Here is a 15,584-nt window from a genome sequence, read left to right as displayed (position 1 = left end):
TACTAAATTTTTAAAATCTCTACATCTGAAATCATATAAATACCTTATTTACCCATCTGAAAAAAACAATGGGCAAAATAACATTCTAATAAATGAATAGACCACTCAGAGTTTTATGTATTAATAAAAGAGAATTGAATATATAAACATGTTATTTTCAGGATAACCTAAACCAAATCTTTTAAACATTGAAATGTTTTCATTTTAACTATCTTAATGAAAACTTTTATTGACTATCTTCTGTTTTGCTTCATTAAGCAGTGCATAATAGCTAACCAACAATTTTATAGTACTTTACAGTTCACAGAGTTCTTTTCATAAAAAGATCTCATTTAGTTAATCCAACAAAGCTATGAGTTAGGTGGTAGTATTATATACATGTTTCAAGGATGATGAATTTGACTGACCTACCTGATTTTGCTGCTGCTGCTGCTAAGTCACTTCAGTCGTGTCCGACTCTGTGCAACCCCATAGATGGCAGCCCACCAGGCTCCCCCGTCCCTGGGATTCTCCAGGCAAGAACACTGGAGTGGGTTGCCATTTCCTTCTCCAGTGCATGAAAGTGAAAAGTGAAAGTGAAGTCGCTCAGTCGTGTCCAACTCTTTGCAACCCCACGGACTGCAGCCTACCAGGCTCCTCTGTCCATGGGATTTTCCAGGCAAGAGTACTGATTTTGCTAGTGATCACAAAACCAGTAGTAATGAGTTAGGACTGAAATCCAGGACTTCGGATACTAAAGTCAAAGTTAAGTCGCTCAGTCGTGCCCGACTCTTTGCGACCCCATGTACTGTAGCCCACCAGGCTCCTCCATCCATGGGATTCTCCAGGCAAGAATACTGGAGTGGACTGCCGTAAAACATAGTGTAATTTAAAACTTTCTTAATGTTCAGGGTCATCATTATAAGCATCAATTGTTGTTCTGTTTCATTGTACAGTTACTGATGCTGAAAAAGCTTCTCTGCATGGTTGCCAAAATGAATCTCAGAGACAGAGCTTTGGGTGAAGTAGAAGAGATTAGCTTTATTGCTTTGCCAGGCAAAACTGTGTGTCCCTTTGTGGGGGAATTGGGTGAAGAGTTTTATAGAAATGGTTCAAGGGCTGAGTTGCTGATAAGGATAAGGGTGTGTGCAAGGCCTGCATTTCTTTAATCTGGCCTCAGGGTCTCCTGATGAGCTTCTGTGGATCTTGAGGTTATCAAACCTTGTCTCTGGAATGAAGAATGCTTCATCAAGTAGTTAACATCTTCCATTTGTTGGAGGTTTTAGTTCTGCTGCTAAGTCACTTCAGTCATGTCCGACTCTGTGCGACCCCATAGACGGCAGCCCACCAGGCTCCCCCGTCCCTGGGATTCTCCAGGCAAGAACACTGGAGTGGGTTGCCATTTCCTTCTCCAATGTGTGAAAGTGAAAAGTGAAAGTGAAGTCGCTCAGTCGTGTCTGACTCGTAGCGACCCTATGGACTGCAGAAGAGCTCAAAGATATTGTTAAGTGTATCCCTTGAGTTGGAACCAAGAGCCTGTGTCAAGGCTGCTCTGCCATTTCTTGACTGCTCCTCCCTTTTCTTTGCATCCTCTCCCTTCCCTGATTAGCAACTATTCGAACCTGACCTTTGAAACACAGGGAAAGTCATGGAGGCTGAATGAAGCCTATTTGCTACCAACAAGAAATAAGGGACAGAGAAAGGTTTTTGTGCCCAGGATCCCCACAGGGTCCTGCTCAATTTCATTGTGCACATGGAATATGAAGTTCAGTACTGATCACTGTGTCTTCAGTTGAGACCCAGATGAAATAGTTAATTTTATTTCAGAGGCAGGTTGTTAGATAAATACTTTAAATATTTAAAATCTAACTCAGTGCAGTGAGATGCTTACACCATGAGAGAAAAGTGAAACCTAAGCCAACTGTAGAAACAGCAAATTCCCATCTCTCCTCGCCTACTCACTATGGGGCCATATGCTTACAGAATATAAGAGTGGGCAGATCTCAGCAGTATGTAAGTCAATCTCTAATCTCTCTCTCTTCCTCTCTCCCTCTTTGTCTCTCAGCATATACAGGTGACTTCCTATAGGTTATATAATGTATGAGACCATTTGCTGCACCCTTATCCCTTCAATAAGTGACCCAAGATCATGATGTTTTCAGAGAACTACTTTTACATTTATTGTCTCTTCCCTATTATCTATTGCTATTTGTTGTTGTTGTTGTTATCAACAACTTCTAGTTCCTCTTATTATTCTTTCCCTGTGAACTCACTGCAATTTAGCAGGGGAATCAAAAGACCAAATACATATATATATATATTAATTCACCAGCCTTGGATAATATTTAATTCTCAATGTTTAGCTCTGATGTCAGAACAGAAAATATCTTCCACATGTCATGACTTTCGATGGTAGTTTTCCCTCACTGATCAGAGGCATTTTTTTGTGCACTTTTGGATTCAAGGCTTATGTTTTAATAAATATAAAAAATAATATTCACTAATGTGATAGTAAATGTTTAACAGCATGTACTCTGGGAGAAGAAATTTAAAGCCCTGACTTGACACAATGTCAGACATAATAGAATAAATAACCTTAACAGCACAGAGGATAGTTAAAATAGCAAATTATAACTTTTTAATATTTATTTTAGTATTTATTCCCTTGGCAGCTTTGCTTAAGTGGGATTTTTCAAGAAAATTAAATCCTATAGAAAATGATTTAAGGACCTATTTTCTTATTTTTATCAAGGATGATACATATCTACTCCATTGTAGATGGCTAGGTAATTAATTGCTTATAATGGATGCCTTAGGCTCTGGTCCTGGACAATCAACATCACCATCCACTGGAAAAGTGTTAGAAGTGTCAGTTTTTGGGCCCCACCCAAGATCTGTTGAATCTAGAACTCTGAGGTTGAAAGCCAGCAGTCAGTAGTTTAACAAGTCTTCCAGGTGATTCTGATGGTCCCAACATATGAGAACCACTGCTCCAAAGTATTGGAGAAGGCAATAGCAAGCCACTCCAGTACTCTTGCCTAGAAAATCCCATGGATGGAGGAGCCTGGTAGTCTGCAGTCCGTGGGGTCGCTAAGGGTCGGACACGACTGAGCGACTTCACTTTCACTTTTCACTTTCACACGTTGGAGAAGGAAATGGCAGCCCGCTCCAGTGTTCTTGCCTGGAGAATCCCAGGGATGGGGGAGCCTGGTGGGCTTCTGTCTATGGGGTCACACAGAGTCAGGCACGACTGAAGTGATTTAGCAGCAGCAGCAGCAGCTCCAAAGTATTATGATAAATTATCCCCCCAATCCATTGAGAAAGTTTGACCTGGGACCTTTGAGTCCTCTGCTTCCAGCTAGCGGAAAGGGAAAGAATGGATGGAAAAACCTCACTCAATTTTTATAAGGATCAGCCCAGAACTGACAGGTATTACCTCTCCTCACATTCTACTGGCAGTAAGTTATCTTATGATTAACCAGTGTTACACTGGAAGTGGCTTGGATCTGCTTCTGAGGACCTATTAGCATATTTTCAGGCACTTTGTGAGCTACTTGACATTCTTTTGGTAACTAAAATTGGCTATAGTTGGACCATCTACACCACAGAAATTAGAAAACACTAAAATCAACTTGTTTATTTGTTTTCCCCAGAGAGTCACTTGTTAACATATACACATCACTGACCATCTACAGGCTTGGCTGACCCTACTGCAGCTAAAATGACCCTCAAAATGGTCCTGCTTTGAACCAAATTGGCTGAATCTTTATACTCTCACCTTGATCAGTCTTTGAATAAGGGCTACCCTGAGAAGGGCAAGTCCTTAGGCAAGGCCACCTGACACCTGAAGGATGTCTACTGACATCTTCTTCACCATTTGGGACAAGAATCCTTCCTTAAAGTGAACTCAGAGGCTTATTCCCATGTGTGCCTCAGCCCCTCCTTCCAAGTGTTGCTAATAGGATTGATCTGGGGTGAGCCAGGGCAGTAAGATAATTTTAATGTCTTCTGGAAAATTATGGTATGCAGCCACACTGCTGCTGCTACTGCTGCTAAGTCCCTTCAGTCGTGTCTGACTCTGTGCAACCCCATAGATGACAGCCCACCAGGCTCCGCCGTCCCTGGGATTCTCCAGGCAGGAACACTGGAGTGGATTGCCATTTCCTTCTCCAATGCATGAAAGTGAAAAGTGAAAGTGAAGTCACTCAATCGTGTCAGACTCTTAGCGACCCCATGGACTGCAGCCTACCAGGCTCCTCCATCCATGGGATTTTCCAGGCAAGAGTACTGGAGTGGGGTGCCATTGCCTTCTCCGCAGCCACACTAGATACTATTTAAAACAGTCAAGCCAATTGCTGAGATGACATTTTTTGTTTATTTGTTTTGCTTTCAATAATGTTTGCACTCTACGTCCTTTCAATGAAATTGTGCCTGGAGCAAGAGCCTGTATGCAGCAAACAGTCAATAAAAATTTGTAGTGAGGTTGGTTGAAGTATTTAATTAAAATACCTTTGAAAGGAATTCCACCCAGAAAAGTTAATTTAGAAGTAAAATACGATAGAAATACAATAATGTATTCACAAAATAAATTAATAACTTGGTGAATTAAGTTACTGCAAGATGTTAATCGAATAAATAACATGCATGCTTTTCTATTAAAGAGGAAGTTAGAAGATCTGAGCTCGGAGTGGAAGGCGGTAACCCACTTACTTCAAGAGCTGAGGGCAAAGTGGCCTGTCCCAGCCCCTGGACTGACAGCAATTGGAGCACGTAAGTATGCTGGATCACATTCTCTGTGGCTTTGGACATTTGCTCAAAAGCACAACAGTGAGATGCTCCCTGGGTTAAAGGGAAAATGAGTTGCAATGCTGAAAATAAGAATAAACTTGGGTTATTTACAATGCAAAATGTCTTAGAGCTAGGTTCCTTGGAAAGAGACTGATGGAGCGTATGGAGTCATACGGGGTGACTCCATATGTATATAGGGGTGTGCTCTCCAGAAATGTACCTACAGTGAAGAAAGACCCATAGCAGAGATAGCAGAAGGGGCTGGGGGGCTGCAGGGTGATTTGACTGCAAGAGAGGCCTCAGCCTACTCCACAGGAGCCTACGGCTGAGTGGGTTGTCCAGAGCCCTCCTGAATTGCAGGATTAGAGCTTGGTCTTTGTATTCCTGAACCACCAGCCTTTGCCCAGGGGCTGCCCACTGGAAGGAAAAGGAGATCTTAGAAGAGTCTTCTGGGGCCAAAGGCAATTCTCAGTAAGGAATACCATCAGCTATCAGTGCTTCCAGTCAGAACCATGCATGTGTTGTTCCTGAAGCGAGAATCAGGGTAGAGCCTCCAAGACTAAATATGTAAGGACCCCATCTCAATGAATCCTATATCCTTTAGGTAATCTTATTCAAATATGCCTACACAGGGACTTCCCTGGCAGTCCAGTGGTTCAGACCCTGTGCTTCCACTGCAGAGGGCACGGGTTCAAACCCTGGTCAGGGAACTAAGATCCTGCAAATCACACAGTGTTACCAAAAATATAAAAATTCCCCAAACCACAGAAATACACACAATCCTCCTAGCACTTCCCTCTGTTCCACCTGAAGACAATCTTAAGAGCTCTTTCATTTTTAGTTCAAGAAAAAGGAAAATGGACCATGACTACCAGAAGTAGACTTGGGGGAGGAATGTTTCTTCATTTAGCTATAGTTTTAACTTTTGTTTTTATTGCATATTTTCAATCTATTCTTTTTCACCTTCTATTCATTTCTTAGTAGAAGGTATGCATAAAATCTCATGGCAATGTTAAGGCTGGCTTTGAATCCCACGGGCAAGGAGCCAAAAAACTTTTCTGCTATACCAATTCTATAATTAGATAGAAATAAAAAATGTATTTTTTTTCTTGTTTTTTGCTTCCTTTTTTTCCCCTTTTCTACATTTCAAAGATCAGATGTTTGCAGAATTTAACTATGGTTCTTCAAGTAAAGTTCATATCAATTAGAAATATACCACAATGGAAAGATCACCCAAGGTAGCACAATGATAATTCAGTAGAAGGCATAAACAGTGCTTAGGTTAAAACATGCTCTACAATCTGGGAACAGTGTGTCTTGTGTACCCCTGGGGTTTCTAAGAAGACATCAGAGTTAAATTTTATATCAGATACTTTAAAAAGATGTGTGAGCATTCTTTCTTCTTCCTTTTTTTTTTTTTTGGTCAATCTGAGAGACTAAAATTGCTCTATCAGTGTTTATCTTCAATTAGTTATATCAGGTTTATTTCTTTTTATGACCTGTAATTTTTGGTTCCCTCAGCACACATGCATAGTTTGTCCCTATATAATCATTTATTGGTATTTGTTCTCTAGCTTTCTCCTGATATTCAGTCTCAGATTCTCTAACTCTGTAAAGAAATTGGGATCCAATAATTTGTTTCTATTGAACTCTGATATAATTATGAGTTTATGCTCCTATTTAAGCTACTTTCTCATGGTTGGAATTTTTGAAAGGCAGAGCACAGAAATCTGTTTAACCTGTAAAGTTCTTAGATGTGACTATAACAGTTCTGTTGGAGAACAGATTCAGTTCCAGTTTCGGTTTCCAGAAACATATTTAATTCATCTACTTAATATCTATTGAGTAACTTCTATGTATTGAACATTATACTAGGTGCTGAGAATGCAGCATAGAGTAAGTTAAGTTCCCTCCCTTCATGAAACCCTTCTAGTTGACCTTTGAACAACATGAGTTTGAACTATGCAGGTGCATTTATGTGCAGAATTTTTTCAATAATAAATATTCCAGTACTACATGATCCATGGTGAATTGAATCTGTGCATGTGAAGGAGCTGTCTAAATGGCAGAAACATGAATACACAGAGCAGACTGGATTTTCAACTGTGCAGTAAGTCAGCCCTAACCTCAGTGTTAATCGAAGTTCAGCTGTACTCTGATTGGAAGAAAAACAGGATGAGCAGATAAAGAAAACAGATACTGTCTCAATATTGTTCAGAGTTACAGAGTTTAGTCCATGGATTGATATCAAATGGGAACTTGTTAAAGTTGCAGAATGCCAGGCCCCACTCCAGACCCAGTGCATCAGAATCTACATTTTAATAAGATCCCGAGGTAATTCATTTGCACACTGAATTTTGAGAAGCACAGTTTATGGAGAACAGGAAAGCAGGATAAGAGGGAGTGAGCAGGAATGAAGACATGATTGCCTGAAGTTGGATCAATGAATCTTATCTGTTAAGCAAATACTTGAGAAAGCTGATGGAAGTGAGGAAGTGAGCAAGGTTCACATCCAGGAGAGAGTGTTCCAGGCAAAGATAGAACAAAAAACAGAGGTAATGAGGGTACTGCAAGCACAGCGGGTCGACCTTCTGACAGACCAAGGAATGCTGACCCCTTTTGTGTGTTAGTAGCCAGTTTTTATAGGCTCAAGACAAAGAAAATTCCTGCTGGAAGGGTGGCATTATGTGATCGATTAGGGTGGGTATTTTTACCTAATATGGGGTCAGGGAGCTGGCCAGTTTAGGTGGGGTGAGGTGTCTCATGGCAGTGATTGCTATGGGGCTTAGTTGGTTCTGGAGATGACCTTGGTCCGGGTCTCCATATCTGTGGCCTTGGTATAGGGCTCCACAGAAAGTGAAAGTGTTAATCGTTCAGTCATGTCCAACTCTTTGCATCCCCATAGACTGAATTCTCCAGGCAAGAATACTGGAGTGGGTTGCCATGCCCCCTCCAGGGGATCTTCCCAACCCAGGGATCAAACCCAGGTTTCCTGCATTGCAGGTAGATTCTTTACCATCTAAGCCACCAGGAAAGCTCACTTTCTATTAATCAGAAATCCAGCAATCCGGGGAGACAGGGAACTCATGTCCCCAAAAAGCAATTTTGACAATTCTGCTTGGTCATGACAGTTTTAAGGGAAAACGGGAAATAATCTCAGTTAATCATTGGAATGGGGTGTCAGAGTCCTTGCCATCCTTCACTATGTGCAGGCTTGGCGACGTCTTATGGTCTTTGCTTAGATATTTCCCTGTTCACACTTTTTTTTTTTTCCCACGAGGTTACTGAAGGCAAAGCTAGAGAAGAGACCTGGTCATCTGTTAATTACTTATTCTTCATTTCTACTTCTTTGATCTATGGAAGGAACCGACAAGTTAGGCAAAGTATTGTATGATCAAAAGATGTGAAAGATGTGCTCAGGCCAGTGATGATTAGAGCTTGGAGGTGCCTGGTTTAAAGTTAGTGACAAGACATGAGGAGACTCCTGCAGACAGCTCTTTTCTGCCAAAGCTGCTTATAAAATCAAACATTCCTTTTTCCTTAATGTGGTAATTTAAACATAAGAATTAAGAATTGTTTAAATTTCTGGAAGTCAGGAATATAATCTGAAATAAATATAAAAAGGGAAAATATAATTTGTAATACAGTTCTGTTATCTGATTATTTCATGTACTATATTGTAATATAATATGATTTATCATTCACTGTAAATTTTTTTCCATTGTGCTCCTACTATTATTCTAGCTGCTTTTGTATACATGCCTTTCTCATCAAAATAATTGCCAAGTATGTATGGTTATACACAGTACAGTATTTTTAAGGTAAGGATCACAAGGCTCGGAAGGGAAATAGATGAAGGCCACACAGCTGGAAAGAAACAGAGCCAGGATTATAATCCAAGTGTGTCAGACTCCAAAGCCTGTGTTTTGTTTTTCTGTGCCTTGCACTATCTCTCTGTCCAAGAACCTAATGGAAATTCTAGATAGGAAGGCAGTTAGCCCATAGTTAATGTTATTTAACTCAGTCTTAAGATGTATGAGGAGTAAAAGTGAGAAATGTTTTTCTGTCTTCTCTAATTAAGGAGTAGAAGAAATCAGTTTACTGTATTTGAATTTCTTAGAATCATAGAATTCTGAGCCTAGAAGAATCATTGGAAGTACCTATTTGAATGTATTTCTTCTATATGTGTGGAAATGGAGGCCCAGGGACCTTTTTAAAAACACTAAACCAAGCTCCTTTATGATTTAATCTATGTAACATGATGAGGTGGTCCTGCCTGAGCTGTATAAATTGTTTGAGGTTGCAAGACAAAGAGGCACACTAGAAAAAAACTTTTTACAGTTGTTGCTTAGATACCTAAGTATATCATTTTTCTCGTTTAGTCACTATGTTGTGTCCACCTCTTTTCAACCAACCCCGGTAGACTGCAGCCTGCCAGGCTCCTCTGTCCATGGGATTTCCCCAGCCAGAATACTGGAGTGCATTGCCATTCCCTTCTCCAGGAGATCTTCCTAACCCAGGGGTCAAACCCATGTCTCCTGCTTGGCAGGTGTATTTTTTACTTCAGTTTTCTATCTCTGCATTAAAACACTCTAAATGTAATGGCTTTAAACAAGGGTTATTTACTTGCTTGTGATTTTGTGGGTCTGCAGTTGGGCTGTGGTTCACTTAATAGGTGTTCTAAAGGTCTTGCTAGGGGCCATTCTTGTACATGCAGTTATTTGGAAACTCAATAGAAGCTAGATGGATTCCCTTAGATAGCTGACAGCTGGCTGTTGGCTGGAGAACCTTGGTTCTTCACAACACCTATCATCCTCCCATAGGCTGAACTGGGTTCATTATATGGCATTCTCAGGGCAGTGTTTCGAGAGGATAAGAGTGAAAAGTACAAGATGTCTTGTCACCTAGAATCTGTCATTCATACAACATCACTTCTGCTACATTCTATTCGTCGAGGCAAGTTTTCAGTCTAGCCCAGGCTCAAGAGGTGGAGAAATAGACTTCACCTTTTGAAGGGAGAGCTGTGATGTCACTGGCAATGGATGTGCATACAGGGAAGGGAACTGGCAATGGATGTGCATACAGGGAAGGGATGGCTTTATTGTGGCCATCTTAACACCCAAACCACGATATTGAGGAAAAGGGAAGAAAGCAAAGATGAAAGCATTGGTGTATGTGCAGAGTCCTAATCTCAAACTATACCATACGTCAGAATCACCCATTTCTTACTAAAGCACAGATTGCAGGGTTCAATCTGGAGGTCCTAATTCAGTAGATGTGGGGTAATGCTTGAGAATTTGCGTCTCTAAAATGTCTCCACGTTGCACCGATGCTGCTGGTCTTGAGGCTGCACTTTAAGAACTATTGCCGTAGGCCTATGATCAATGAGGAAGGAGTTCATCCCTGCTTCCTGCCTGCAATGTAGCATGGAACTTGAGTGAGAACCAGTGCTGTGGACACCAAAGGGAACTCCAGTTGTTCCAGCACCACCCCCACCCAGAACTTTAGAGCTTGGAAGTTCAAGGAGGTGTACAGCACACTAAGCCTTAGCAGTATTTGCCTAGCAGAGCAGCTTAGACCTACCTGTGGGTGCAACAGCCATGCTTATACGCAACACCCCTCAAGACTCTTGTAAACGATTAGGTAGGCAGGACTTTGCATGGGCCTGAAGGCCTGCTTGGCAGATGGAGGCAAGGAGCCGACAGATCTAGTTGTAAATGTCAGTGTGAATCCTTTCTTACCCACAAGCTGCTGGGTCTGGGAACATTCAGATTCCACTATACCCGATTTAGCATTTCTGAAAGAAATTGCATATAGAACATGCTTTATGTCAAGACTCCAAATCAGGATATTGGAGTTCTTCAGATTTCCCAGGGTAATAACTGGGAATGAATGACCATTGTATAAATAGACTCTTAGAAGTGCCAGTTAATAGAGGTTTCTGGTTGATTAAACACTGGTAAAGCCATCTCTTCCTGTAATTAATTTTGGAGAGAGCCATTCTCAAGTGTAATTAGGCAAGTGCTGTATTAGAGGTCAAGAAGCCTAAATTCTAATCTCAGTTGTGCTACCAACTAAATAAGGGATCCATTGCCCTGATCCCTTATTGCACTCTCTTTGTAGAGAGTCGGATAGTATTTTCAGCTTTGTGGGTCTTGGGATCAACTTTGTCACTGTATACTAAAAGCAGCCAAACCATAGATAATATGTAAATCAACAGGCATGGCTATGTTCTATTAACAGGCTATTTACAGAAACCAGATAAGGGCAGGTGGGTCAAATTTGGCCCTTAATGGCCTACCCATGTCCCCTCAGCACTTGTCCTTCTGGTAAACCCTCAAGCTTCTGAAGGCAAGTACCTATCACTCTGCCCAGGCACTTTCTCTTGCCATTGGAGAAGCTCACTCACTTGCAGAGGATGTGCTAGAACAGTACTCAATCACTGATGGAGAGGAGTTGCCGGATAAATAGCACACCCTCTTCATTCCTTGGGTAGGACAACTCCAGGGCTGAACACCAGAGGTCTTCAGTGAGTTGAACCACAGTTGGCTACAGTGATGACCTATTTTATTAGCATGCCCTGTAAAGACTTCCTTCCCATTCCTATTCATCTCCTTATTCTTCCACCACAGCTTCCTGGCGTCATCTGCCGATTAAAGTTGTATTATTGTTGTTTAGTTGCTAAGTTGTGTCTGACTCTTTTGCGACCCCATGGATGGTAGCCCGCGAGGCTCCTCTGTCCATGGAATTTCCCAGGCAAGAATACTGGAGTAGATTGCCATTTGCTCCTCCAGGTGATCTTCCCAACCCAGGGATCAAACCTGTGTCTCCTGCTTGGCAGGCAGATTCTTTACCACTGAACCACCAGGGAAAACCACCAATTAAACTATTTGTATGGCAACCCACTCCAGTATTCTTGCCTGGAAAATCCCATGGACAGAGGAGCCCGGGGGGCTATACCCCATGGGGTTGCAAAGAGTCAGACATGACTGAGTGACTAACACACACACACAATCAAATCCTCATTCTATAATCTACTTCCGAATGAACCAAAATTAATACAAAGAGGCTTATAATTAGTGCTATGGTTGTACTTTTTACATGAGTTTTGTTGTGGTTCCCATTCTGTAGATGAGAAAACCAAGCAACAGAAGGGTTTGTCCAAAGTTATAAAGCTAGTAAGTGGCAGAGTGGGTATTTGAAGATACATCTCTGTAATGCCAAAGCTTATGTTATTAATCAGAACAGTGTATTTCAAGCAGTGATTTATTTTTCATCTAAAGTTTTGAAGGCTGTACTTAAATATCAAACACATATAGCATTATTTCTGCATTTATGATTTGCACTTCACTTGAACTGTGGTGCTGGAGAAGACTCTTGAGAGTCCCTTGGACTGCAAGGAGATCCAACCAGTCCATTCTAAAGGAGATCAATCCTGGATGTTCATTGGAAGGACTGATGCTAAAGCTGAAACTCCAATGCTTTGGCCACCTCACGCGACGAGTTGACTCACTGGAAAAGACTCTGATGCTGGGAGGGATTGGGGGCAGGAGGAGAAGGGGACGACAGAGAATGAGATGGCTGGATGGCATCACCGACTCGATGGACATGAGTTTGAGTGAACTCCGGGAGTTGGTGATGGACAGGGAGGCCTGGCGTGCTGTGATTCATGGGGTCACAAAGAGTCGGACATGACTGAGCGACTGAACTGAACTGAAATGCCTCTCTAGAGTTCAATAAAGCATCCCAAGGCTAGTTCAGTTATCTTTTAAGTATCTAGGCAATTTGATAAAAACATGTGGTTAACTGGGACTTAAATATAATCTTGGCATACTGTTTATTTGTTTGATTTAAATACTGAGAAAAAAATTCATTTATTATGAAAATGACCTTTGTTTGTCTGCAGTGATCATGAGAGGAGGGAAGGAAGCTGTCAATTAGTTCTCACATTCTTACTCCTCTTTTGGGTCCCCATCCTTCTCAGAAGCACAAAGAGGATTGCCACCCAGAGCCTTTCCAGTTTTGGCTGGGCTTCCAACCGTTAATTCTGCCTCAGCTGAACCTTTCAGATAAGAAGGCTCATTAGTTTCAGCCAAGTCTTTCTCTGTTTCATTAACAGATGACTGTTTTATTGAAACCACTTAGAACAAGGCTATACCATCCTTGGTTTTAGAATTAAAACCTCTAAACCTTAAAAAAAAAAAAGTCCCTGAAAGTCTAAAGCCCTAGGAATATGATTTTATACCAGAAAATAGGAGGTCCCCTAATCAATTATGATAACAGGATAAGAAATGAATTTTTGACCCTTCCCAACAGATTTCAAAGCCCTGAGCAACTACAGAGACCCTCCAGCTCTTGGCAGGAATAAACTAATTAATTAATTAAATCTTATTTTTATATATCAGTGAGGTGAGGATGCTTGAAATATAATGAAATAGAAAGGAAAGCGACAACAGTAAAGCCTGACTGAGGAGTCCCCAATGCTGCTTACTCTGATGAGAATGAAGTCTTTGGATGTAGGCAGGGGGAGTCTTTGGTTCCAGGCCAGGTTCTTCAACAAAGTTCCCTGGTTCACAGGGAGGATATAACAGTGATGTCCTTGTTAATATCCAAGACAGTGATCGATTGTGAAAACAGGAGTATTTAGATGTTAATTATCCATTTTTGTGATGATGAAGTTCCCTTTGTTCTTCCTCTCTTAACCTTTTGGCAGTTTTATGGCTTGGTTACCATCTCCGGTTAGGGCTGAGCTTTGGGGTCTGCACTGGCAAAGGAAGAAAAGCTCTCATCTATCATTTCTAATGCTTGTTGGCAGCTTTCCTGGAAGTTTCTGTATGTTGGGGGTGGGGAGTGTAGGAGAAGGAGGAGAATAACATCAGTGGTTGAATAAAGTATTCTGCTCATTGGAGATTTTTCAGTTACTCGTATCCTGCATTTTTATAGAAATAAAGGGTTTTTTACAGTAAAATTACCATAGCCTTCTTTTATTACTTAACTCCTTCCCAAAAAGGACCTTTGCTGGAAATCATTATAGAATATACCATAATGTTGTATTTCTTCTCAAGCTATTATCAAGGAGAAATTAGGACTCTTTAAACACATTCAGGAGAGAGTAGGTACCCCACAGTCCACAAAAGCTAGGCTTCTCCCTGTATTCCTAATATTTTCCAAAGTTTCACTGAATCATTTTGAAACCAAATATAACTTAACCCTGAAAGAAAGATTTCAAATGGAGGAAACTGTAATAGTTTGCACTTAAACCATAGATTCTAAGATTGTGGCCTTTGAGAGGTCATTCATTCTTCCCCACTATCTTCAGGAAAAGCTCTTTCTCTCTCTCTCAGGAGTAATCTTAAGGTTAACTGCATACTGTTTTAAAAATCAAGAGTGGGTGGTATTCCCCCACTGTTGTTATACTCGAAATCATCTTTCAACTGCCTAACACAAGTTCCAGTTACTGTCTAAATTACTTTCTGAGTAGGAAAACCACATTTTGACATTATTTGAAGTCTGTTACCTAATCTTCCTTCAAATTTTGCTTTTCTGGCACAAATCATGTGAGTCCCCATGGACTGTGAACAACAAAAAAATGAAGTCTCAAATGTTTAAACCTCTCTGTGTTTCAAGTGTTTCAACATCTCTGTGCCCCCGCTTTTAACATCCCAAGTGTGTTTTCCATACTTTTCTCTGTTGTGGGCTTCAGAATTGGATCCAGTTCCGTAACTGCCATTCAACTCACAGCTCAGTTACATCACAACGTCATTATTCCCTTTTCTTACCTTTATACGGTGATATCGTTTTGCCTGCTATAATGTTCTACTGGCTCCTACTAAATTTGAGAGCTGTTTGAGGACCTGTTTTTGGTTGGGTTTTTTTGCCACATTTTAGCTTAGCCAGTCCTGTCTTTCTGTGTGTGTGTGTGCGCGCGCATGCTGTCGTGTCCAACTCTGCAAATCCCTGGACTATAGCCTGCCAGGCTCCTCTGTCCATGGGATTTTCCAGGCAAAAATACTGGAGTACACAGGGTTGCAAAAGAGTCAGACACAACTGAGCACACATACATGCCTACTAGTTAACCAAATGGAGGTGGAGTATAAGGAGAAGGATGTATGACCTGGAGATTAAGAGAGAGGCCCAACCTAGAGATATAAATGTGCAATTTTTAGCATGAGTCATGAGGTGGTACTAGTTAATGCCAAGCAGTGACTATAGATAGAAAAGAGAAGATACCCAAAGACAGATCCCTGGAGGACTTCACTGGTGAGAAGTAAGGATTATAGTAATAAGTTCTGAAGTTGGAGGAAAACCAAGACAGAAACCTGGAAGCCAAGTGAAGGAAGTGAGTTAAGAGGAAGGAATTGATAAACTGTGTCAAATGTGCCTATAAGTCTAGTAAGAGAGGGCCCGAGAATCACTCTTGAATTTAGCGAACTTGGGGAAAGTGATAGAAGGATGCAATCATAAATTCAAGGAACCCATATATCCAACAGCTCAGTCAGTGTCTGCACTCAGGTGTCCCCCAGACTCTTCTAATCCACCGTGTCCACAACTGAACTAGGGAGTTTCCTCTTCCCCCTTTTGTTGTATCTCCAGGCAAGAATACTGGAGTGGGTTGCCATTCCCTTCTCCAGGGGATCTTCCTGACCCAGGGATCAAACCCAGATCTCCTGCATTGCATGCAGATTCTTTACCATCTGAGTCACCAGGGAAGTCATTGTATTTCTTATCTCAGGCAATAGCAACACCATCCAATCAAGCCAGTACTAATAAGTAATCCTGGAGGGAGACCCCCTTCTCCCTCACTTTCCTCATTGAAT

The 15,584-nt window shown here is 41.3% G+C and overlaps 1 protein-coding gene across 6 annotated transcripts in view; it reads left to right on the top strand.

Moving 5' to 3' along the window:
* DMD (dystrophin) overlaps nucleotides 1-15,584 on the top strand; it is a 2,246,075-nt gene that overhangs the window by 1,500,321 nt on the left and 730,170 nt on the right. For all 6 annotated transcript variants that reach the window (XM_055393453.2, XM_055393450.2, XM_055393451.2 and 3 more), the window contains one exon: nucleotides 4,641-4,749. In XM_055393453.2, coding sequence (XP_055249428.2) covers nucleotides 4,641-4,749 — 109 coding nt within the window. The remainder of the gene's footprint in view (nucleotides 1-4,640; nucleotides 4,750-15,584) is intronic.

The sequence above is a fragment of the Moschus berezovskii genome, chromosome X (assembly GCF_049115385.1).
Source record: "Moschus berezovskii isolate FMDL1 chromosome X, NW_MosBer_1.0, whole genome shotgun sequence".
Lineage (NCBI taxonomy): Eukaryota > Metazoa > Chordata > Mammalia > Artiodactyla > Moschidae > Moschus > Moschus berezovskii.
The sequence above is the reverse complement of the archived record's forward strand: the minus strand, read 5'-3'. Positions and strand labels throughout refer to the sequence as shown.